This window comes from Kogia breviceps, chromosome 4, assembly GCF_026419965.1.
Source record: "Kogia breviceps isolate mKogBre1 chromosome 4, mKogBre1 haplotype 1, whole genome shotgun sequence".
NCBI lineage: Eukaryota > Metazoa > Chordata > Mammalia > Artiodactyla > Physeteridae > Kogia > Kogia breviceps.
In genome coordinates, this window is record NC_081313.1 from 119,725,749 (window position 1) to 119,751,310 (window position 25,562).

At 41.9% G+C, this 25,562-nt stretch overlaps 1 protein-coding gene across 6 annotated transcripts in view; it reads left to right on the plus strand.

Moving 5' to 3' along the window:
• ARHGAP26 (Rho GTPase activating protein 26) overlaps positions 1-25,562 on the plus strand; it is a 470,919-nt gene that overhangs the window by 263,640 nt on the left and 181,717 nt on the right. For all 6 annotated transcript variants that reach the window (XR_010840265.1, XM_059062235.2, XM_059062236.2 and 3 more), the window contains exons 13-14: positions 12,441-12,506; positions 16,756-16,830. Coding sequence is in view for 5 of the 6 variants with exons in the window: in XM_059062235.2 (XP_058918218.1) it covers positions 12,441-12,506; positions 16,756-16,830 (141 nt within the window). In the remaining variant the exon portion in view is untranslated. The remainder of the gene's footprint in view (positions 1-12,440; positions 12,507-16,755; positions 16,831-25,562) is intronic.

Genomic DNA, 25,562 nt, shown 5'->3' on the forward strand with positions numbered 1-25,562 from the left:
GGTGACACCCCATCCCCCAAGGACATGGCTGGCTGTGGTGCTCCTCAGACTTACCTGGACAGTCAGAAGCCTTTCTGCTTGTCCTAGATGACACTTCACAAATCCATCCTCTCCTCAGCCAACTTTAGACTGACAGATGCAGCCAGTGTGTGACTTTGCTGCGGTCTAACATCCCCTTCCGCTCAGTGGTGTGGGCTCTGGACAGACAGCAGGCTGCTGCCTGGCAGGTGCCAGCTGCCCCTTGGCATCACAGTTTGGGCTTCAGCCAAGCAACAGTGAGCAGGTCCCTGGTGGCATCTTTAACTCTTAAAGCCCAGTGTAAGGGCTGTTGAGACAGAGACTGAAAGATTTTCCCCACTGCCACCAAGTGCAGGCTCTTGATTAATGATATCATTAATGGTAAACATTATCATTAGCACATACTATGTAGGGGGCAATGTGCTCAGTGTCTGACCTACATTATATTATTTGATCTTTGTAAGAACCCTATGAGACAGATGGTAGTATTGACCCCATTTTCAGATGAGAAAACTGAGGCTTCATCCTAACTGCAAACTTGTAGTTACTCAAGATCATTCCTTCCGACCCTAATTAGTGTTCAGAGTGTGAAACTCCCATTCAACATGTAGGATTTAGCGGAGGCTATCAAGTACTGTTGCCCACTGCGGAGGGGTTGGGGGGAGCAGTGAGTAATGATTGGGAACCTTGGCTCTAGAGTATTATTACACGCCTGGGTTGGAATCCCAGGCTCGTGGCCTGCTGAGTGTGTGGCCTTGGGAAATTAATTTCTCCAGGCCTCGGTTTCTTTATCTGTAAAATGAGGATAGTTTTACTGCCTACATCATTGGTTTGTTGAGAGGCTCAGATGGGATTAGAATGGAAATTCTTAAATCAGTGGTGCCTGGTATTCTAAGCAGTCATTAAATGTTGCCCTCTGCTGTTATTATGAATAACATCATCGTTATCCGAAACCAGAGGCTATTTTTATAAAAGCCTGACACTGGACAGTTTCTTTTAGAGTTCCTCAGAATGCCTTCACAGACATTGCTTTATTTGATTTCTACCATGCCTGATCTTCGAGATGAGGAAATGGGTCAGAGAGGTGAGGTATGCCCATGTCATGCAACTTCATGGTGACTCCAGGTGCAAATCTTAGGCCTCAGATTCAGAATGGCATCTCTTTCCTTGTCTTTTATTGCCTCAGAGTTTGCTGTGATCAAAAAAATAGCTAAACCATTCCTAGGGCAGATAAGATGGGAGGACGGTTAGGTAGAGGCCGGAAAGGTATCTAGCTGGACAGAGGCAATTGGTTTTCCACTTGAAACACTTCCACCTTCAGAAAGCTGGCGGTGATCTCCATTGGTTGAGAAATCAGTGCACAGCCACCCAGGCCTCAAGGCAGAAAGGAATTGAGACCACTGGACTGTAATTCATTCTCAGGATGTCCAGAGTCCCAGGTAGGTGACAAATGGTCCTGATTAAGATGGTTCACATTACCCAGGCTTGTGTGAAGCTGTGCTCCTTCGCTGCTATCCTGATAAGGAATTTTAAGGGGGACTAGGAGATTGCAGATGTAAAAGCCCACAAGGAAACAGTCCTCCCTACCCCACCCCTCCAAGCTGATCTGCAGGCCTCAGCATGTAATGTGCAAGAGCCCAGACACAGCCACTTTGGCTGCCTGTGTCTGGTTGAAAACTGGAACAATTTACAGCTGTCTTCGAACCTCCGTTGACTCAGGCTGAGAGCTGGCAGGTTTATTCCAGGCCAGGCAGGGATTTCATCTCTTCTCCTACTACCTATTTTACTTGCTTTACTCTCAGAGCCTCTCAGCTTATTTTTTCTTTATGTGTGTCCCCAGAAACCATGAAGAAGAAGATAGATTCCTGTGTATGTGGTTAGCTAGGGAAGAAAATTCTGATTGGTGGCATTCATGCGTAGAGCCCGGGGGATGAATGAGATCCCTGTCAGTCCTATTGGTCTTGTGCTTCCCCCTGCAGAGCCCCTGAACTCTAGAAGGTACCAGTGTTCAGCCAGCGGCTCCCCGTTGATGTTCCTAAAGTGTGAGGACTTCTTTACCTATTGATTTCTGGTGTCTCTGCTGGTGAAAATGTGAGTTGTATTTGTTGCTTCATTCAGGAAATGTGTATTGAAGCTACAGTAAAGCTGTCAGGCAGGGACTTTATCTGCCTTGTTGAGAGAAGCAGACAGCAAACAGTAAGCAAGCAAACAAAGGGAGGCTTCCAGGTGGAGAGAAGGGCCATGAAGAAGTAAGAGCAAAGGGAGAGAGAGTAACAAGGGAAGGGTGGCTATTTTATTTTTAATTAATTAATTAATTTATTTATTATTTATTTATTTTTTTGTGGTACGCGGGCCTCTCACTGCTGTGGCCTCTCCCGTTGCGGAGCACAGGCTCAGCGGCCATGGCTCACGGGCCCAGCCGCTCCATGGCACGTGGGATCTTCCCGGACCGGGGCATGAACCCATGTCCCCTGCATTGGCAGGCGGATTCTCAACCACTGTGCCACCAGGGAAGCCCTTTAATTTATTTTTAATGGAAGTATACTTTATTTACAGTGTTGTGTTAATTTCTGCTGTACAGCAAAGTGGCTCAGTTATACATACATATATATATATATATATATATATACATATATATATATATATATATATATAAAATTTAAAAAATCTTTTCCATTATGGTTTATCCCAGGATATTGAACATCGTTCCCTGTGCTATACAGTAGGACCTTGTTGTTTATCCATTCCATATGTAATAGTTTGTATCTACTCATCCCAAACTCCCAGTCCATCCCTCCCCTGAAGGGTGGCTATTTTAGATACCAGGAGCAGAGGAGGCCTCCCCCAGGAGGTGACATTTGAGGAGAAATCTGAACAAACAGAGGGAGGGTGGCCTGTCAGGAGCTGGCAGAGGAACCAGTAAGTACAAAGGCCTCCGCGGCAAAGGGGATGAACTAGCAGTGTTCAAGGAGTATCAGGAAGGACCCTTGTGACTGGATTGGCAGATGCCAGAGGGAGAGTGGTCAGGTAGGCTGGACCATGTGAGGCTGTGGTCAGGAGATAGCATTGTGTTGTAAGTGTCATGAGAAGTCCCTGGAGAGTTGTGATCAGGCGAGTGACATGAGCCAATGTACATTTTTAAAAGATGATTCTGGCTGCCGGCAGAGAATAAACTGTAGGGGGCAAAAGGAGAAACAGTTGAGAGGCCATTGGAGCAGTCCAAGCAAAAGATGATGGTGGCTTGGACCCCAAGGTATTAGCAATGGAGTTGGTGAGAAGTCGTTGGATTCTAGGTGTAAGCTATTACTGATGGGACTGGCTAACAGATTGGATGTGGGGTGTGAAAGACAGCAAAGAATCAAGGATGACTATTGAAATAGGACAGCTTGCTGGTAGAATGTGGTACCCTCCCGTCTTGTCCTTTCAGCTAAGTTGAAGGTGGTGTGTGGTACAAGTTAGGACAGTAGTTCCCAAATGTGTTGTTTGTCACCTTCATTATTTTTTTAACATATACATATGCTACCTGTAATATTATTTACTTACTATTTTTAAAAATCAATTCACTCTTTTTAGACTACATTTATTTAAAAAACATTCCTTGCTTTGTGTGATAAACCAATAAATTTATAATGCTTATTAAAAATAAGTGTATAACTATCGCAAATATTTATCTGTGAACTACTTAGAATTGTTTCATATACCCCAATGGCACAAGCCAACATTACATTTTGAGGTATATAGCACTGGTGAATCATTATCAGATGGGGACTGTGGAATAGATATTACCCATTAATTAATAGTCAGTAATCATTTGTATCTGTCTTTAGTGATAATAGTTTTAATTGCTTGGTGTACAGTACAGTGTTATCCTGTGTGATTCTCACACCTACTGAAGCATAGCCTCTGAGAGGGCACCCAGAATCTGCATTGCCACAAGCATGCCCTTGAGTCTGTGGTCCGCTAGATTTGGGAACTGCTACTGGAGTAGAAAGGGCAGAATCCAGAAAATGTGACCCCAGCCCCAGCCCTTTTCTGACTAATTATGTGAACTTCAGTGGAAGAGCAGGGAATAGAAGAGGATGAGCTCTGGAGTCAGCCCGAGTTAGAATCCTGGTTCCACCACTCACTAACGCCATAATCACATAGAAGTTCCTTAGCCTTGTTTGAGCCGAGGTTTCCTGCCTACAACATAGGGATGGTGATGATGATGATATGATGCAATTAAGTGCTTAGCCCAGAGCAATGCTGTGTGCTCAGTAAGTGTTACTGCTGCCATCATCATTGTTGGTACCACTTAACATCATGAGCCTGGCTTTTCTCATCATAAAAACGTAACAGATATACTGGAAAAATCAAGTAAGCTATAATTTATTAACTTATTCCATAAACGGTAATGTATTGTCCTTCATACTTATTTGTGTGGAAACACAGCAAGAAGTTATTAGTAAGAATAGTAATAATAGGTACCCCATGGGATTATTGTGAGGTTAACATGAACGTGGGTATGAAGAGTTTTTCATCAACTGGAAAGTTTGATTCAAATATTATGATGTACTGTAGTTACTACATCCTAATATTGTAGTACTGGTAATGACCATTACTGAATATCAAGTAAGTCTCAGTTGCTGTGCATTTCATTTGACCCTTGCAACACCTAGTTGAGTTATCCCGACTACACAGGTGAGGAAGGTGAAAGCTTCTCGCCTAAGATCACATCCAGCCAGAGGTGGCAGAGACCGGATTCTAAGCCAGGTCTGTCTGGCTTTAAAGCTCATTGTTCTTTTTCCAGTACATACCACTTCTGTCTGTGTGACTTCAGTTAATATTAAAGTTCATTCGTATTCCCAGAGTACCTAGCTGGGGAACAGAGTATAGGCAGTGGAGTGGGATGGGACACAGGTTTGGGGAGCTGGTATGGGATTAAAAACTGGCTCTGGGTAATTGCCAAATTAGGGAATTCACACCTTTCCTGGGCCCACTGGAAGCTTCATGAGGATGGTTTCCCAGGGGCCACAGCCAGGGAGCCCTGGCAACTCTGGGGCTTCACATGCTGAGGAGAAAGGGTGTGAGCCCCTCTGAGTGTGTGAACCAATTGGAAATCTCTTCTCCAGATGGGATTTTGTATTCAATTCAATGTGGGTGTTTTTCTTCATGACTTTTAATGATGGTGAAATTGATTAAATTCAGAATGAGCGAGGCAAGCCGAGCTTTAAGGAGCAAATCACGTAGGGAAATTAAGTAAATTTCTGTGGTGAGAACATGCCCTGGGAACTGTCCATAAAATGGTGGGCCACTCTCAGCAACTTCAGACAACCTCCTGTATCCATCCACATTAAAAGCGCAGCAGTGACTTCCTTTATGTCTCAGTTCTCTTGTTTTTATTTCTAGCAAATTCCATTTCTCCCATAAAAAACACTTGAAAGGTGGTTTTTTGATCAAAGGAAAGTTGAATAAATTTCCTAGGGAAATTTATTTCAGACTAGGAAAAACTTGTCGAATACCAGCTTTAGCCAAGTGGTAATTCCATCCAATTCATGCTGAGCCTAATTCAGGTAGGTCAGCTCCTCTCCTTTGGAGAAGGAGAGGTCTGAGGTCTGTTAGAATTCCTGGGATGCACATATGGGGTAACTTTGGGCATATCCCAAAGCATCGTTTTTTCAGACTATATGTCCATCAGTCAACCTATGATATGGAAAGGTCCCTTCTATTCAGAATTGGTGATTTGGCCACTTGTTGCCTAGTTTCTGGGTGTTGTGAATACTAAGGATTTGGAGATAGGCAACAGCAGGTCAGTAATTTATAGCAGAGGGGCTCCTGGACCTGAAGAGTAGGTAGCATAAAATTCTAGGGGGAAATGCTCTTGTCTTCTAGAGCTTTCTCGATGCTCAGGCCTGTCTGACTGTTTAGATGGCTCAGTTAGTATGACTTGAAAAGAAGTAGCCGGCCCAGTTTCATAGCACCTGCAGCATAGTGATAGTGATGCCTCAATGGGCAAGCAAAAGATTTCTAGAAGTGTCCAGGAAACCTAAACTTGGTTTTCTCTCTTCTATTCCATGTCTTGGCTTGCACAGCTTTCATTTTTCCCTTCTCTAGGACTGACTCTTGGGGTTGTACTGCTTGGTGGTAATACCTCTTTGTACTGATACAGGAAGGAAGGAAATGGTTAGATTAAGCCATTCATTTATTTAGCCTCTGTATCCTCACAAAAGATGGAATAGCTGAGGACCAGAAGCTTACTTAACTCATCTACTTTCATAGGGTTTACATCAGTTGAAGTTTGAAAGGTAATTTTGACTCTAAGACCCTGCCCCTCAGCAACTCTTCTGCCGTTCAGTCACCAATTTACCTATCCTTGCATGCAAAATGAAAAATTACACCGAATGAAAAGTTACAGGCTTCCACTTCATTTCTAGCACTCTAGGGGACAGTGAAAGACAGAGATATAGTAGTGAATAAAATAAATAAGTAAAGTTATACATGGACCATTGCCTTTATGAATGCATATCTAGTTTGGTAGACAGACATTTTTTGCAGGATTATACCATTTATTCATTCATTCATTCATTCATGCCATACGACGCAGCTTGTGGGATCTTAGTTTCCCAACCAGGGATTGAACCTGGGCCCTTGGCAGTGAAAGCGTGGAGTTCTAACCACTGGACTGCCAGGGAATTCCCAGGATTATACTAATAAAGGTAAACCTTTAATTGTCCTGCATATTCTGAAGGAGAGGTTGATGGCATTATATCCAGTGCATGATGGAAGCATTAATCTAGGTGGAGGGGACAGAGAGGCTTTTTTGAGGAGATGATACTTGATGGAGGAGACCTGAGAATTCTGAGTTATTTGGGCCTAGGGGCTCCCAGGTGAAATCCACAGCTTGTGCAAAGGCTGAGGAGAAAGCGTGGTCAGTTGGATACTCGGAGAGGAAGCCAGGGTGGTTGGGACACTGAGACATGGGGGAGGGACTGAGATGAGGCTGGGGCCAGACCATGCAGGGCTGTGTGGGCCATGTTAAGGGCTTGGGTTATCATCCCAGGAGCAGTGGGGTGTCACTGAGTGTTTAAGCAGAGAGGTGATGTGGTCTGGTTTTGTCAAGGTCATGGGGGCTGCGGGATGGAGGGCAACTTGGAGGGAGCCAGAGGAGGTGTGAAGAGACCAGTTAGGAGGGCCTTGCAACCATCCTGGTAGCAGATGACCAGGACCTGGTCCAGGACCAGGGTGGGTGTGGTGAAGGCAGAGAGAACTAGATAGAATTGAGACTCAGTAGGAGGTAAAATTGAGGTGATAATTTGGATATGGGGGGTAAGAAAGAAGGGGAGTGCTGAGGGTTAGGCTCATGATTTTATTGGAGTTCTCACCCTCTACCATCACCTACCTACCTCTTTTGGTTTTTGTTGTTGTTGTTTGTTTTGTTTTGTTTTGTTTTGTTTAAAGGCCAGGCAGTGTCACATGAGGTAGTGTGAGGTACTAGAAGCTACAGAACAGGGCATTGAAGGTTATGCTAAAATCCTGTCTCTACCTGGCCCACCAGCCTCCTTCTTTTAAACAATTTGACTGAACCTTACAGTATGTTGTTGTTTTAAGCCCATTGCAGTAAAACAGTCAGTTCCTGAATTTAACCTGCCTCCTTCCTCTCAGAGTTCATATCCTGGACATGATAAGCATAAGCCCCAAAGTTCTACCAGGCATCCTCCTCCCACTTCAGCCCTAATATTCTCCAGGTTGGCTGAGAGTCAAACCACCTATCTCATGTCCTCCTGTTCTCTAGAGAGCTTTGAGAAAATAGGTTTGTGTGACCCTGGCCCCTTCCTTTCTTTAAAAGCAGACAAATAATTCTTCAAAAGTTGACATGACAGTTAAGAGGATGACCCTTTTCTAACTCGATGGGTCAACCTGGGTGTTTGGTGAGAGCTCTGTGAACATTCATTACATGACAACTGTTCGACCTGCCCTGTGCGTAAACCTGGGCAGAGGTGAACTCGAGGGTGAGTCAGGAAGGTAAGCTGGTCCAAGCCTTAACTGCCAGACGGTGGGTGTCAGGCCTGGGAGCCACCAGCCCTGCAGCAATTCATCACCAGTCAAATTAAGGGAATAATGCAAACCTAGTAGATATTTAATGAGAGATTATTTCTGGAGATTATAAGGATACAGCAATTGCAAATAAATCCCTGACCTTTTCTGAGCCTGGGCTCAGTAAAAGAGCTGAATCACCTGCTTGAAGGGATTAAGGACAGCCGCTTCCATCTGGCGGGCTGCTCAGACTTTTTCTGTCATTAGCAAACTCTGCTCAGTGGTGATGGTGTTCTAAACCTTTTAGTGGAAACTGGATTTTCCAAGTAGGAGATCTCAATTAACTTAGATTATGTACCTGCTGGACAGAGATCAGGACTAATGATCTGGTTATGGATGCACTGTAGTCCCTATCACATCAGGGGTACTCAGTACATGTTAAATAAGAAAGCAGTTGTTCATCATTAGTAACCTAATCATAACATCAGCAGGAAACTCAGGTTGATGAGAGTAGCAGTCAAACCTGTGTACGTGCGTGTGCATGCGTGTGTGCGTGTGTGTGCGTGTGGGGTGGGGGGGGTACCAGAGACAGAGAGATACAGGGAAGTGCCAGTGCAGGGGGCAGTGTAATAATTTATACCAGTTCCAGTTCAGAGATTTGGAATAATGATAGGTAAACTGTATTTCATGAGTTCCTTATTGGGAACTGTTGTTTGATATGAATTCCATTTCTTAACACAGTTTTGTTTATAAAACTGCAATAATTATCAGTACGCAACTTGAACACATCAGAGGCTAATAGAGAGTTACCTTGCGCTCTTAGCATTTGACTTTGCAGTATGTGAATTTGTTATATGTATTTGGATTTAGACAATTAATATATACTAATAAATACTGTTACATGTGTAATGTGGAAGGCCTTTATGTGTAGCATCTGTGTAAGATTTATTTCAAGAAAAGGGGTTTGCTGGTATAAAACAAAATGGAGAACTTCTAATGTTGGGAAAACCAAAGAGGGAACACTTATTCAGAGATTTGTTGGGGGGGAGGCGGGGGGTTGCTTTGCCATTTTCCAAAATAAATAATTGTAGTTAATGTAGGTTAGTGGAATTTAGTTTTTTGGGGTTTTTTTTGCGGTACGCGGGCCTCTCACTGTTGTGGCCTCCCCCGTTGCAGAGCACAGGCTCCAGATGCGCAGGCTCAGCAGCCATGGCTTATGGGCCCAGCCGCTCTGCATCATGTGGGATCTTCCCGGACCGGGGCACGAACCCATGTCCCCTGCATTGGCAGGCGGACTCTCAACCACTGCACCACCAGGGAAGCCCAGAATTTAGTTTTTTTCTGGATATACTTGGGAGGTTCCATTGTGTTCTCTTCCATTAGCCGTTACTTACCTAGAAAAGAATCCAGCTTCCCACAGTTCCATGAGAAAAGGTCAAGGAGTGATTTGTCTCTACAGGGTTATATCTAGCTTTGTCTGTATTTCTTCTGCTAGTTGGGCTGGTGGCTTTATGAGCACATATCTTTTGGCCACTGGGGTCATCACTGTCAGCTGCCAGGTTATTTCCAATTTTTCAAAACTTTTATCCATGTTCACAGGGTAAGGAAGCAAAATACTCTTTGTCCAGAACAGAAGTTCATCAATTCCTAGAACAAGACCATGTTCACAAACCTACTCTTAAAATTTCCAAATTTGGAATCTGTCTTAGCTCCCCAGAGCACTGTCCACAACTGCATTTCTTAATCTCCCAAACTTCTTTGACTATCATTCCTATGCAAGGATCCTCTTAAACACATCTCAAAAGAAGAACCAAAAGGCTTCAACTGACTATTGAATCACATTATGGACATTTGGGAAACCTCCTTAAGTATAGAAAGTAATTTCCCCTCTAACAAATACTTGCCAGTAGGCTCTGTTCTGACTGTTGTATAAAGGAATGAAAATTCTCCCCTAAACATGAAAAGGTGCCCAACATCATTAGTCATTAGGGAAATGCAAGTCAAAACCACAATGAGATACCATTTCACATGCACCAGAATGGCAATAATGAACAAGACAATAACAAATGTTGGCAAGGATATGGAGAAATTGGAACCTTCATATGTTGCTGGTGGGAATGTAAAATGGTCCAGTGCTTTAGAAAGTGGTTTGGCATTTCCTCAAAAAGTTAAGCATAGAGTTATCATATAACCTAGCACTTCCACTCCTGGGTACATACTGAAGAGAAATGAAAATATATGTCTACGCAAAGATTTGTACACAGGTGTTCCTAGTAGCATTATTCATAATAGGCAAAAAGCAGAAACCAACAGCTGATGAATGGGTAAATGGAATGGGGTATATCCAGACAATGGAATATTATTTAGTCATAAAATGGAATGAAGTGTATTAATGCTGCACCATAGAGGAACCTGGAAAACATTATACTAAGTGAAAGAAACTAGATACAAAAGACAGTGTATCATATGGTTGCATTTATATGAAATGTCCAGAATAGGTGAGTCTATAGAGACAGAAGGTAGCTTTGTGGTTTCTAGGAGCTGAGGGAGTAGGGGAAATAGGGAGTTACTGCTAATATTTAATGAGGTTTTTCATGGGGGATGATGAAAATGTTATGTAGAGAGTGGTGATCTATATATTTGTAAATATACTAGAAATTAATGAATTGTAAGCTTTAAATGAGTGAACCTTACAATGTGTGAATTATATCTCAATAAGGTCATTATTTTAAAAAAATCTTGCCTATATTCCAACAGATTTTTAGACTGTGTATAACAGTTTGTTATAAAATTTGGGAAAAGTCTATGGTATGAGTTGAGTTTCATTTGGAAGAGTGATCTCGATCTGAGTCAGAAAGCTTGATACAACACAGTTTGCAGAGTAAACACTTGGTTCATACTAGAAGAAGCAAGGGATTGAGTTAGTAGGCTCCTTATAGCTTTAAGGGAATAAGAACAATGGTTTGTATAGCAGGTGGTCTCCAGGAAGAAGAACATTGTTTTCCTCCTTTTCTGGTACTTTACTTACTATCCTAGAGGCCAAGTATATTTATTAATAAGTACCACCAAGTGATAAGTACACATGTAAGAGCAAGAGCTGATTCTCTTTGGGAAGAGAAGTTTGGGGAAATTAGAATTCCTTTTTAATTTGATTTGGGGAATTTTCAGTTATTTTTTTACAGGATTTTTTTCTTCATTGGACCTACATTCTCCCATATATATTAAGAATTGGAGAGATTCCATTTGGGTTAGATGCAAGCTGAGTTCAAGTGCAGCTCAATTCTCATATTGTACAAGTTTATTTCTTGCCCTGGGATGATGACAAATGTTTATAAATACCTTCCTCCTTTCTGCCATTCCCTTTTCCACTCGGAACACTGGTTTGTAGAATGTCTTGTCCTGATGTCCTAAGGAGGTCAAAGATGAACCCATTCTTAAAGATTACCACCCACATCTAATCATTGGGTAACCAAAGCATGGGGATGAATTTTGGTGGATTTCCAGCCCTGTTGCCAGGTTGGCAGTTGGTTCTATGCTGTGGAAGGACTTGCTGCTATTTGCCATTTATTTTCTGAGTGACATTAGGGGGTTTTGGAGCAGATGGAGAACCCTGTCACCACCTGCTGATTTACCACACAGAGGATGGCTCTTCTGCCTTATTGCTTTTTCCTTAGATAGCTTCTTTGTCCTTGGCTGTTTTAATTTTCCTCCTGGTCACTTTTCCTTTTTTCTAGTCATCTGAGCAGAATTTTATTCCTCTCTTTAACTCAGAGTCACTTTTTAAAAAATGTTTACTTTTATTTTTCAGTCACTTTTAAGGCATTTAAGGTTGTACAGGCTCTGGAGCGAGTCTCCCACATATTAACTCTGCAACTTTGGTCAAGATATTTAACTTTGCCAAATCTCCGTTTCTTCATGTGTAATTTGGGACTCATGATAGTACCAACCTAGAGGACTTGCTAGGATTAAACAAGGTGAGCTCTGTGGAGCACTTACCTGACATTTACTTTATGCTTTTTGAAGGAGACCAACAAGCAGTTAGTCCTACAGCTCCTGATAATAACAAAACAAGTTAAAGTTTGCTTAGTTACTCCTTCAGTAAAGTGCTCATCACTCTGTGCTGGAGTTTCGTCAGCTGTAAATAGAGGATAACCTTGCAGAGAGTTACCATGAAAATTAAATGAGATAGCATGTGCAAAATGGTACTTAGCACTGTACCTGGCATATGGTAAGCTCTCCATGAATGCCAGCAATTTTACATTTTGAATCATTCCTGTACTTTCAGTGGAAAAAATGAAAAGGCTACATGGCCGCACCGTGGGACTGAGTCATTCTGGGTTGGTCAAGCACTGTTCCCGGGGTTGGTGTGCACGGCTAGCAACTTGACTGCCCCTTTCTTCCTCTTTCAGCTGCACAGTTGGACAGCATTGGCTTCAGCATCATCAGGAAATGCATCCACGCTGTGGAAACCAGAGGTAAAGTAGTTCAACAGATGGCATTGTTCTCAGTGAAGGTTACACGCATCTGGTGAGGTGGCAGACCTGCTACCTGCTGTTTCCCAATTTCAAGTGACTCATTAACTCTCCAAATGCCATTGGCAGTGTGTTTCCACAAGTCCTGTTACTCTGAAGTGCAGGGGCTCTCAACTGATTTAGTCGTCAACCTCTTCGGCTGATCAGAAGATTGTTTTAAATGCATGCATATCAAATACATAGGATTATAAGGGATCCAGTTACTGAAATTCAGTTAAAATACTAAAACCATGGTTGTGATATAATAATATATGTGTTTCTTTGTTAACACTTTCAGTTACAGTGGTGGGTCTGATAACTAGCATAATTCAGAAATAGTGATAGTTCAGGGTGTCTGTAACAACTGTAACGTGTTCGGAAAATATCGGTGGTTTCTGACCAAGTTGCAGGTGCTGCTAATGCTGTGATTTGTTGCTTATATTGCAGTGGAAGGAAATGTTTAATTTCACTTATAGGTTAGTGTAAATAAAGGTGTGGTTGTTTTCCTATGGAAGGTGATAGACACCCTGAATTCTCTAGTGGGCCTTTTGGGGTCTGTAGACCCCAGGTTAGGAACTCTGCCCTGGGCACTATCTGGGTAGGGAGAAGGGGTCAGGACCCTGTTTTCCTGCCGTGGTGCTGCGGTCAGGCCCTGCCTGTCAAACATTGACCTTTCCTGGGTCCATAGGAACAGCGCTTTGAGGTCAGGGAAGCTGGTTCATCCCCGTGATCTCCGTCCCCTCCGCAAAGATCGCCGCAGAGGGGATTCCTCGGTTCCGGCAGTTTTGAGCTTTGAATGCACTGTCTGTTGTACGCAGAGAAAAGCTGATCACTATCTTTCCACTGGATTTGATTTGAACCATTGTCAAAGATGGGAATCTTATTTATTCTACAGCCTCTCAGCCCTCCAGCCCTTTTTATTTGTTTGAGGAAGTTCTGTCTTTTAAAACAGAAATATGCCAGTTCAGAAATATAAGCATTATAAAGGCTATGAAGCACTGAGTAGAAGGGAAGGAAAAAAAAAAAAAAACCCTTGTAAGTTCTATTCCTAGGTATCTAGTCAAAAAGTATTCTTTCCAAGGTAATTATTTTAACGTGTGCTAACATTCTTTTAGATGTTTCCTTATTTCTGCTATACCTTCCTTCAATGAAGAGTTAAGGTAGCTTGCAAAGATATGTAAAATATAGGCAGAGAATGTAAAGTAGTAGGCGAGACTTCTGGGAACTGATCTTGAGGAAATAAGGTCATGGGTCAACTTGAGCCACAAAGATGTTTATACAGTGGTGTTAAGGTAAAAAAATCAGAAACTGGCCAAATGTCTCAAAAATTGGTTAAATCAACAGTGTGCTACATGCATGCAGTGAAACACTGAATCACGAAAAATGTAGTGGCAATACATTTATTGAAATCCAAGATTTTCATTATGATATATTAAGTGAAAAATGCAAGTTAGGAACCAGCCTGCCCACTCTGAACTGGTTCTGGGGGTAGTGGGGAGGGGAGAGATGGTACCTGCACAGGTTGTCAGTGGGTGTCTCTGCTGTTTTTCACCATCTTCCATGGATTTGTCTATTTTCCGTAACTGCTGTTTCTACTTTTTTAAAAGTGTGTATTACTAAGGTAATTTTTCAACAGCCATTTGATTTTTGCTCATCATTTTAAAAGAAAAGAATGAGAAATCAGAGGTAGAGGGTTAACAAAGGTAAAAGCATAAAAATGGAGCCAAAAATGAGTTCAAAACAGAAGTCCCCTCCCCTCTACGATGAAGTTCATGTACATGCCGGAGGTGGGCCGACCACTTTGTCTCTCAGTTTTCAGCCGCCAAAACTAAGAGGGCCATCTAATCATTTAAAATCCTTCACAGAATCTGTGTGATAAATGCAAACCCATAGCTCAGGAGGATGACTTTTTCTGATATAAAACCAGAAAATATGTGCAATAACCAGTAGAGGAAGAAGAGGGTAACCAGTTGGTCTGGTCTCTTAGCCTCTGCCTCCTCGTCCCCTCCCCCTCTAAAATGAGGATGAACATGATGTATTTTAACAGCTAGAGAAGTTTTCATTTAGCACAAAGAGGAATCAAGGATGGTGTGTGTTAAATTTTTGCATAAATGCTTGGAAGGAAGTGGGTTGTCTCCCTACTGTAGTACGTGTATGTACACACATATTGGTGGTGACCAGAGGTGAACAGACTTCCCGTACTCTCTGAGGTCCATTAATCATCCAGCAGGAGCTGGGAGTGTGTCAAGCTCCAGGAAAGCACAAGGACAAAAGATGTAGAGATGTTTCAGAAAGGATAAGCCCTTCAAGCCACCACATGACTGAATAATGGTTCTGCTACTCAGTAACTTTGGGCCCATCTCTTAGGAGACCTGGGGTCTCCTAGCCGGTGAAGCAGGCAGGATGATGTACATGCTTTTTTTTAGCTGCGTCGGGTCTTCGTCGCAGCACGCAGGCTTCTCTCTAGTTGCAGCGCATGGGCTTCTCTCTAGTTGTGGTGCCCAGTCTCCAGGGCGCATGGGCTCTGTAGTTTGCAGCACGTGGACTCTCTTGTTGAGGTGCGCGAGCTCAGTAGTTGTGGCGCGAGGGCTTTGTTGCCCCGCCACATGCAGGATCTTAGTTCCCCTACCAGGGATCGAACCCACATCCCCTGCATTGCAAGGCAGATTCTTTACCACTGGACCACCAGGGAAGTCCTGATGTACATGCTTTTACAATCCATTTGAGCTGTAAAATCCTCTCATTCCAGATCACTTCCTTTTGTTTATCAGTTCCACTTTTGTAGAGGTCTTGTTGAAGACACTGCAGAATCAGCCTTTTCCCAAGTTTTTTCCAGGAAATTTTGTTTTGGCCCCAAACTGATGAATGTTTTATTCATTCTGTCCTGTATTGTAGACTGATCTAGGTGCTGGGGATATAATGGTAAAGAAGACAGAATCACTGTACTTAAAGTTTACATGGTAGTTGTGGGGGAAGACAAACAAGAAACCAAATAAGAAAGATGATTTCAGATACTGTTAACTACCATAAGGAAAAGAAAACTGGGTAAGGCAGTGGCCAATAGTATTGGTCATTGGGATGCTTTCTATTGAAGAGGTTGCATGTAAGCTGAAACCTGAATGATGAGAAGGTCTGGGAGAAGAGTGTTACAGGTAGAGGGAATCTTGTTCAGAGGCTGAGGTTTGGAGGCATGACCTTTGTATATTGGAGTAACAGGAAGACCATTGGTGCTGGAGCAGCATGAAGGTGGTTGATAAAGCAGTCAGAGGTGGGCCTATGCTCAACCATGTAGGGCCTTACAGGCCATGGTAAGTTTTGATTGTGATCCAGATGCAATGGGAAGCCATTGGAAGGTTTTTAAGAAAAGAGATGGTTTGAACTGTTGGCACTTTGAGAAGCTCATTTTGGGTACTGGGTGGAAAATGGACATCAGGGGAATAAGAGGCAGCAAGAGACCAGTTAGTTGAGAGATGTCAGATATGTTGGGCTTAGGACCAGCAGGAGAAAAGTCATTTCATATCACTTGGTCTGAATGTAAATGATACAGTGATGATCTAATCCTTGCAGTTAAATGAACAAAGTACTGAGGTGGGTTAGTTTTGGTTCTTTGTTTGGGTGTTTGAAGGTAAACCCCTTTTAGTCTATTTGAATGTTTTCTTGGGTTCAAGAAAGGTGATCCTCTTTTTTCTTTATGGAGAATATTTGCACCACAAATGAATGGATTTCCTAATTTCTCAGTTTTGGCTAATAATATTGTCCAAAATTAAAAATGCCCCAACACCTCAATATTTGCCTTCTCTATGTGAAAGTAATTTGTAAAGTGTTCATCCTTTTCTGTAGTATGAAATTTTTTTTATCATTTCATTCTTGTCTTTTTAAATTAAAAAACTGGTTAAATATGACATGTTTAAAAGTATATGTTTCTCATCTTTCAAAACTCTTCAGATGCTGCCTTGTCAAGAGAAGAAGGAGGTTTCCTGCCCCTCTAATGACTGAACTAATACGAGGGCTGAAGTGTGCAGCACATCCATGAAATCCTAGACAGTTGTACCAAATCCCACTCCTTCGCTAAGAGCAGAGCTGAGTGACAGGGGACTTTAATTAGAGCAGCTTTTAGAAGGCCCGAGAAAATGAAAAAAGTACATTTGGCTGGGTTGGCCTGACTTGTGTTCTGACGTGCCTCTAATTAAATCATCACTGTTTCTCTTTTCAGGGATCAATGAGCAAGGGCTCTACCGAATCGTGGGGGTCAATTCCAGAGTGCAGAAGCTGCTGAGTATCCTGATGGGTGAGTGCAGTGGCTCTGCCAGGCAGTTCCCAATGGTTGAAGGGGGAGCCTCTTGAGAAGGAATCTGGGTGTCCAAGAGGTAAATCCCAGAAATCAACTGACCCACTCACCAGCGGTCATGGCCACAGGCATTACTGGAAGAGACATTGAGTGGAATTGGACAAAACAAAAAATGGCCGGTCCAAGGTTCCACACCCTCTCTGTGGACTTGGTTGCCAACAGTCCAAGTAGTGTTCCACCACTCATGTGACCGCCACACCCTACTCTGTCTTTAATAGCTCATGACTCCCTCTGTCCTCTTTGGAGACCAGCATTTCACGGGGCACACCCATTGCCCAAGGAAGCTCATCCTTCTAGCCTGTAGAGGACCGCAGATCTCATGTTCCTAGTGACTGAGGAGGTGTCATCCCATGACTCCCAGATAAAATGTGTAGAAGCAGATAAGTCTTCTGATCCTCTTTGCTTCTAGATTTCCACCTAGTCTCTGTCATTTGAGCAACAGAAGCTCCTTTGCAGCTGGCTGGTATAAATATAAAACCACTATCTCTAAATGTGCAGCATTTGAATCAAAAACCCGTGAGCCAATGAGCCAAATTTGCCTAGGCTGCAGATTTTCTGTATTTTTAGATATGAATGCAGGCAGCCTCAGTGAGTCACGTGTATCTAAATGGCAAACAGATCAGATTTCACAGATCCGTGGCTGTTACTCATCCCCATGGAAGCCTAGCCATGCACTGTTAGAGATAGACTGTCGCTCAGGGTCCCTGCTCAGTGTTTTGGGCAGGGACACTTCTCTTTGTTAGTATTTGTCTTTTTTTTTTTTTTTGCCATCCCAGTTTCTGAAAATAATTTTCATATGTATAGAAATCTCGTCTCTCATGTTGATCAGAAAAACTATCTCTTTTCGAGAGAGCTACTTGCCTCTTGTAAGCAAAAGTCTCATGTATGGTAGTTGCAGTGAGATCAGTTTGTTTAGCCATTCACCCTTTGAAGGACAGCTGGGTTATTTCTAGTCTGGGGTGAATAATGCTGCTGTAAACACTGTGTACAGGTTTTTGTATGAAGATTAATTTGTTTCTGTGGGATAAATGCCCAAGAGTGCAGTTGCTGCATTGTACGGTGATACGATTAATTTTTGAAAACTTCTAATGTAAGAAAGAATGAAGAATCTAACAGGTATCAATCCTCAGTCTTTCATTTCCAATCAGAGCAGCAAACATTTGTGGAGTGTCTGCTCTCTGAAGCAGATTGTCGGGTGCTAGAGATGAAACTTTAGAAAGAGTCATTCTTTGTTTGCAGAGTATCCAGGTAGGGGGAGTTATGCATGTATGTGAAAGCTGTAATGTAAAATATGATGCTGGCACCCAGTGGGAGCTGGATCTAGAAGATGGAGTAGTGAAAGAGAGAAAAGAAGAATAATTCAGATTCAGGACATGTCATGAACCAAGGGTACTGATTTCACTAGTATTATTATTATTATTTTAATATTTGAAAGTAGTTGAGGCTGGAACAGGAGAGTGAAAGCTGAAAAGCTGAAGTGGCCCCTTTGGTTGAGGAACTTGAATATTGTGCTAAGGAGTTAGGGGTTTTTTTTCTCTGTAGGAAGTAAGATGCTATTAAAATTTCAAAGTAGTGGAGTTGTATGTGTTAGTACTTTTTTTACACAAAAGTGTCAAGAAGACAATTCAGAGTAGTCATTTATTTGTTCACATTACTGGTGAGTCCAAGATGGCAGAAGCATGGCAGGGTCTGGTGACTCCACATTTGTTGGAGGCTTTTCCACTCGTTTCTTCTGGCTTCTCATTATTTGTAAGCTCTACTTGTCTTCATATTGACTATATTCTCTGTGGGAAGGTCCCAGATAATCCAGCCTCAGTGGTCCTTGAAGCTTGTATCACTGAAAGGATAGTGTCTTTCTTGACGGTTTTGACAGAAGGTCCCAGGGTGGACTTTGATTAGTCCATATGGGGGCCATTCACATGATTCATTTCACAGTCTCAGGCCAATCACATGACGTACAGAAGATTGATCCCGATGGCCTGGATCCTGTGCCTGTCTCTGGTGATCCCATGCCACCTCTAGGAGGTTGGTGGTGGTGGGGCGAGTAGGGTGTGTGAGGGGTTAGTCCATAGAACCCTGGGGACTGAGCAGGATTATTAATACAATGATGGAGGAGTGCTTTTCTGAAATAATGCTACTGGGTGATTTTTTTAAAAAAGTATGTCCAACATAGTTGTAACTCTATCAGATGCTAGTTTTAGGAGGATAATGCTGGCAGCAGTGTGGAGCACACATCTGATCATGGAATCACATGGAGGAAGAAGAAAGTTGGGATAGATTAGGCAGAGCATACCTGATCAATGGCTGAACCAGATAGCTGCTCTGAGGTCAGGAAAAAAGGACAGGCTCAAAATGACTGGAGAAAGAGAATCAATGGGACTTTGTAACCAACTAGATACAGGGGAGTCAAAGGGGCAGAGAGATTTCAGAGGCAGCAGATGATTATGTAAGGTGACACTAATGAAAAGAAATACGACATTTTAGACGGGTTTGCTAATTTAAAAAAGAACCATCTTAGCTCATTTGTGCTAAGCAAAGAGTGGTATGAAAAGATCTTGTTTTTATCACTTCCCTTAGTGACCTTTGAACAAGATATTTGTCCTGTTCTCTTCCTCAGTTTTCCTAGGGACAGACAAAATAATCATGAACATCTCAGAAATGTCATGAGAAATAAAAACTAGCAGCTGAAAAGTCACAAGACCAGCTGTCTCTGCCAGGAGGACATTACAGATAGACTGGATCCCAAACTGAGGTTCAACCAGAGCTGAGAGATGACCACAGTGCAAGATCTAATCAAAAGTGTTGCGAATGGTATCTGGGATTCTTACTATCAATTAAGTTAAACATGAGATAGTTAAACATGAGATCTTGGAATTGAGGGATCCATTAAGTTAAACATGAGATCTTGGAATTGAGGGATCACCCATTAGGCCAGAGAAACTCCAGACCTGAAGGTAGAGCCCTATCTCCCTTCCCCTTTGTGAACATGCTCTCATCTTCATCAGTTCTTGGTACTTATACTATACTGGGTTAGCCAAGAGTGTAAAAAAATATGGCTCCTGTACTCCAAAGCCTCTCCCTGACATGGCTGGGCTGAGTGTGAACCATTCATTCCCTATTCTGGGTTCTATATTCACTGGATGCCCTATTATGTACCGGGTACTAAGATTTGGATTATTGGTCAGTATCTCAGAAATGGAATAGTGCATTTTTATTACTGAAAATATGAATTAGAATTAAGTAAAACCAGAGGCTTCCTTTGATCACTTGGAGTTGGCTTTGTGTACTCTTGATACATTGGGGGACTTTAGGTAGGAGGAAGAATAGAAGAGCCAGACTATGAAAACATCGTATTTTGCTGATTAGGATTCCTTAAGAAAGCTTGCCAGAATTTCTCATAACATATGTGGTGTGGCCTCCTGCTAGTGTCATACCAAGTGCTGCCCCTCATCCCTTCCTCCTGGCAACAGAGGTCGTTAGTCTTTGAAGAGTGAAGAGGAGGAGGACTTGTAGATTCCTCGAAATAGAGTGGCTTCCACGTGTGAAGTTTATTTGTTTACTTTTTCTCCCTCCATATGTTAAGTAAAGATAAACCTTTCTAAAGTTTAGCTCAACATTTTAAAAATATAGAGAGCTCTGTCTATGCATGTTCAGTACATGTCTGTCTCTCCCTGTATAGTTTTTTATAAGAGATTTTTTTAAAATTAATTTATTTTTGGCTACATTGGGTCTTCGTTGCTGTGCGGGCTTTCTCTAGTTGCGGCAAGTGGGAGCCTCTCTTCTTTGCGGTGGCTTCTCTTGTTGCGGAGCACAGGCTCTATGCATGCGGACTTCAGTAGTTGTGGCACATGGGCTCAGTAGTTGTGGCTCACGGGCTCTAGAGCGCAGGCTCAGTAGTTGTGGTGCATGGGCTTAGTTGCTCCGTGGCATGTGGGATCTTCCTCGACCAGGGCTCGAGCCCACGTCCCCTGCATTGGCAGGTGGATTCTTAACCACTGTGCCACCAGGGAAGTCCCCTGTATAGATTTTAAATACCTTTTTCTGATTAAAAGTTATGAGTGGTCATAGTAGCAAATTTGGAGAAATAGAAAAAGTAGAAAGAAGAAAAATAAAAGTCGGGCAGACCAGAGACAGTCTTTACTGACTATTTCATCATATGACTGTCACCTTTTAAATATAATATTCTATCATATAACATAAAAAATACAAATTGGAATCACACTGTGCATATATACTGCTTTTAGCAGTCTTCTTTCACATAACAATACAGTGTCTATTTTATGTTACTCAGGTTCCTCTAAAATGTAACTTTTTTGGGTCATGTATTGTGTAGGTCAGACCCCTATTCCCAGATCCATAGACTGATTTCAGTTCTTCATCATTCTAGAAAGCACTCAGGTGAACATCCCTATGGGACAGGATAGCAGAGGTTTAGAGTGTACATTTTGGAGTTAAGCAAGTTATAATTAAACTGCTTGTCCATTTGACTTTACACAAATTATTTAAGCCCGTCTAGTCTTCTATCTAATTATCTGTAGTAATAGCCTCTGCCTCTGTAATAATGGGAGGATTAAATGAAAAGATGCATGTGGGTTGCTGAGTCCAGAGCCTCCACATGTTAGTCATTAAATGTTAGCTGCTGTTATTTTTAATTTTTAAAATAAATTTATTTATTTATTTATATTTACTTTTGGCTGCGTTGGGTCTTCGTTGCCGTGCAGGGACTACTCTTTGTTGCAGTGCGCGGGCTTCTCTTTGCAGTGGCTTCTCTTGTTGAGGAGCATGGGCTCTAGGCACGTGGGCTTCAGTAGTTGTGGCGCATGGCTTAGTTGCTCCGCGGCATGTGGGATCTTCCCAGACCAGGACTTGAACCCATGTCTCCTGCATTGGCAGGTGGATTCTTAACCACTGCGCCACTAGGGAAGACCCTGTGTTCGTTTGTTTTTTTTTTTTTTTTTTTTTTTGCGGTACGCGGGCCTCTCACTGTTGTGGCCTCTCCCGTTGCGGAGCACAGGCTCCGGACGCGCAGGCTCAGCGGCCATGGCTCAGGGGCCCAGCCACTCCGCGGGATGTGGGATCCTCCCGGACCAGGGCACGAACCCGCGTCCCCTGCATCGGCAGGCAGACTCTCAACCACTGCGCCACCAGGGAAGCCTGGAAGTCCCTATTTTTAATTTTTATATGCATATTTAATTATTTCCGTAGGGTTTATTTTAAGATGTTGAATTTCTGGGTCAAGGTATGTACTATGTTTTCAAGGCCTTTAATTGATATTCCCAAATTTGCTGTCAGCAAAGTCTGAGGTGAGTGTCCTTTACCACACACATCCTTGCCATACTCTATTACTTTTTTGCATTTAAATTATAAGTTTTTTTTTTTTTTTTTTTTTTGGTTTTTGTGGTACACGGACCTCTCACTGTTGTGGCCTCTCCTGTTGCGGAGCACAGGCTCTGGACGCGCAGGCTCAGCGGCCATGGCTCACGGGCCCAGCCGCTCCGCAGCATGTGGGATCTTCCCGGACCGGGGCACGAACCTGTGTCCCCTGCATCGGCAGGCGGATTCTCAACCACTGTGCCACCAGGGAAGCCCTTAAATTATAAGTATTTAAAAAAAATAATTCTGGTGGAGGCTGGCCATTTTTCCTATGTTTCTTGCCGATTTTTATTCTTTCATGAATTGCCAGTTTGTGTTCTTTCCCTATTTTTCTATTGATGTATTCATCTTTTGAATTTAAGACCTTTTTTAGGTATGGAGGCTATGTTACCAATATTTTTTTTTCAGATTATCATCTTGAACTTTATTTAGGGTACTTTGGTTTTTGTTTTGTCTTATGAATATTTACAATTTTCATGAAGTTAGTCTCTTTCGTAGATGGATTATGGCCTAAAAGACCTTACCCATTTCAGGACTACAAAAACTTTATTTTCCTTAAAATCCATCTGGAATATATTCATGCAAAAAGGAAACTAACTCTCCTTTTCCTCAAATACTTATCTGATTGACAAATAACCATGTAAGGAGAGAATTTCTCCCTTTCCACTACTTTAAATATCACCATATAGTCATTCTCTTATGCATGTTGGGGTCCAGTGAAGGAGTATTCACATGTATTTTTCTAAAGGAAAACAAATTCTTTTTCTGTTTGTTATTCTGCAATTCTCAGTCTTTAAAAAAATAAATTGTCTTCATTTTTCATCTTTTAATGTTTGTTTTTCTCTTGATTCTTTTGCATTATAGCAAAATTCTAAAACTTGCACCCTATATCCATGCCATTTATTTAAATTTCTTTTGGGCTGATTTTTTTTTTGCTGCTTATAATGCAAATTTTAATTTCATAATTGAATTTTCAGTGTTTTTACTAACTTATTTAGCTCTTTTTATTTCTGCCTTTCAGCTATCACCTTTATTATTTGTCTGTTTCTTTTTTTGCTTTGATTTCTTATTTCACAACATCCATATTTTTCTGAATTTTATTTATAATACAGAACAGATGCTTTCTGAAATGTTTTTAGAGTGCTTTGGTTTCTGTGTTTCATGAAAACAAGTATTTTATCAGCTTTTTAAATCTTCTTTTTCATTAAACCTGAACACAGAGACGTTTATAAATCTTTGCAGTTAACTTCACTGTGGGTAGATTCTCCTTGCTTTGCTGCAGTTTTCCTGAGTCCTGTTAGAATCGTCCTCTCACATGATATTAGAGCACTGTTGTACATGGTTCCGTCCAACTTTCTGGCGCTCTTAAATCTTTCATTTAGTGTGGACCTACCTGTACTCATGAAAAGATTTCTCATGGTTCTGCTATTTGGTCATGGTTCTGGGAGAAGTGGAGTTACTTCCTGGTTAATCTGAAGTGTGCTGTGGTTCTTCACTTGTCACTCTCATGTTTCTTCTAGGATTTTCCCCTTCTGAATTCACTTCCCTTTATATAAGCAGACACCCCTCCACTTCTTTCCCAGTCTCATTTCACTGCCCAGATGGTAATCTCAGGATACTGAGCTGTGCTCTGGTTGGGTAGGAGCAGTGCAGCATGGCATCCCTCCCTGGTGTGGCTTCGGCTATACTTTAGGGTGGGCGGAAGGCCGTCGCCTATCACATTGTTCCCCCAGGTGGGTCTTCCTCTGGGCTTCACCTGAGCTTTGCCTGATGGATATTCCTCTGGGGACAGGCAGAATGTTCACTGTGAGCCTCATTTTCTGTGCTGTTGAAACTTTCTGTCCCTTTGTGTGTGTATGTGTGTGTGTCTTTATTAGTTTCTCACAGTGGTGGTGAAGGAATGCAAATTTAGTGTTGTTATTTTTTCTCTTCTTATCCTGTAACTTTTTCTGGTTTTGCTTTGATTTTTTTTTTTGTTTGTTTGTTTTACTAATGTTTAAAGTAAGGTTGGTGCTATAGAGAACACACGGAAGGTATTAAATTGCGATGCTTTAAAGCACTAAGTTACAGTAGCATGCCTCACCCACTGTTATCTGATCCAGCCATGAACCATCCTTCTGACTCCTCTGGGACCTTCATTTCTCACACCCTTTCACAGCGCAGCATAAATAAAAGCAAGCAAGAGCTTCCTCCCTAAGAAACCCTAAAGTAATAGATATTTTTCATGACAACTTCTAAGACCTAAAGGCTTGTAGAAACAGCCCCAAGGTTTGAAGACTAGCCTCATGGAAGCAGCAGAGTCATGCATGTTGTATACTTCCAATTTTAGCCACCAGTAAAGGGGAGCAGACAAATGATGACCAGGACTGGGAGAGAGTAGTCTGCTTGGATGAAGGATTGATCCTTCTGGGAACTAGTAAGGTCACTATTAACTAACCACAATCTGGACTTCCCAGAGAGTGGAGACCACAGATGGATGCTCACCTTCCTGTCTGCTCTTCCCACTGTCATCTTTGCTTATAGGAAGGGATGCTTCAGGCAGGTTCTCCTAAGACAGACACTTGAGACAGGAGTAGCTTTGGATCTCAGAACAGAAGTGGCTGTAAGTACTATGGATTCATAGGTACTAGATATGGAAGGTGTTTAAAGTTTTTAAGAGGTACAACTTTTATAAACAGAAAAAGTTTGATAAGCAGATTTGCTTATCAAATTGCTAAATATTAAATCTAGCCTTGCAAGAATTGCCTGTAGGATAACTAAAAAGAAGTTTTAATTTACACAGAGGATAGTATACGTACATGAACAACTTCCTCAAAGATGTAATGGAGATGGAGGATGTGAAACGTTCAAGAAGATTTTAGAAAAAGACAAACAAAATACAACTAATGTTTAAATGCAGGAAAGCAAGACGATATTTTCTTTGGAATGACATATAGATCAGTGGAACAGACAGGAGAATCTAGAAATAGGACCCACTCATATATGATCAATTGATCTGTGATAAAGGTGTCAGAGTAATTCAATAGGGAAAGGACATTTGTTTCAACAAGTGGTACTAGTACAATTGGACATCCGTATGAGAAAAAAATAAATTCAACCCTTATCTTAAACTGTATACAAAAACTAACTCAAAATATATTATGGTCCTAAACCTAAGAGATAAAACTATTAAACTTCAAGAAGAAAACACACAAAGCAGGAACCATAAAAGAAAAATCTGATAAACTGAACTTTACCCAAATTAAAAAAAGCTCTGCTCCTAAAAATATATTAAGAAAGAGAAGACAAGCTATGAGAGA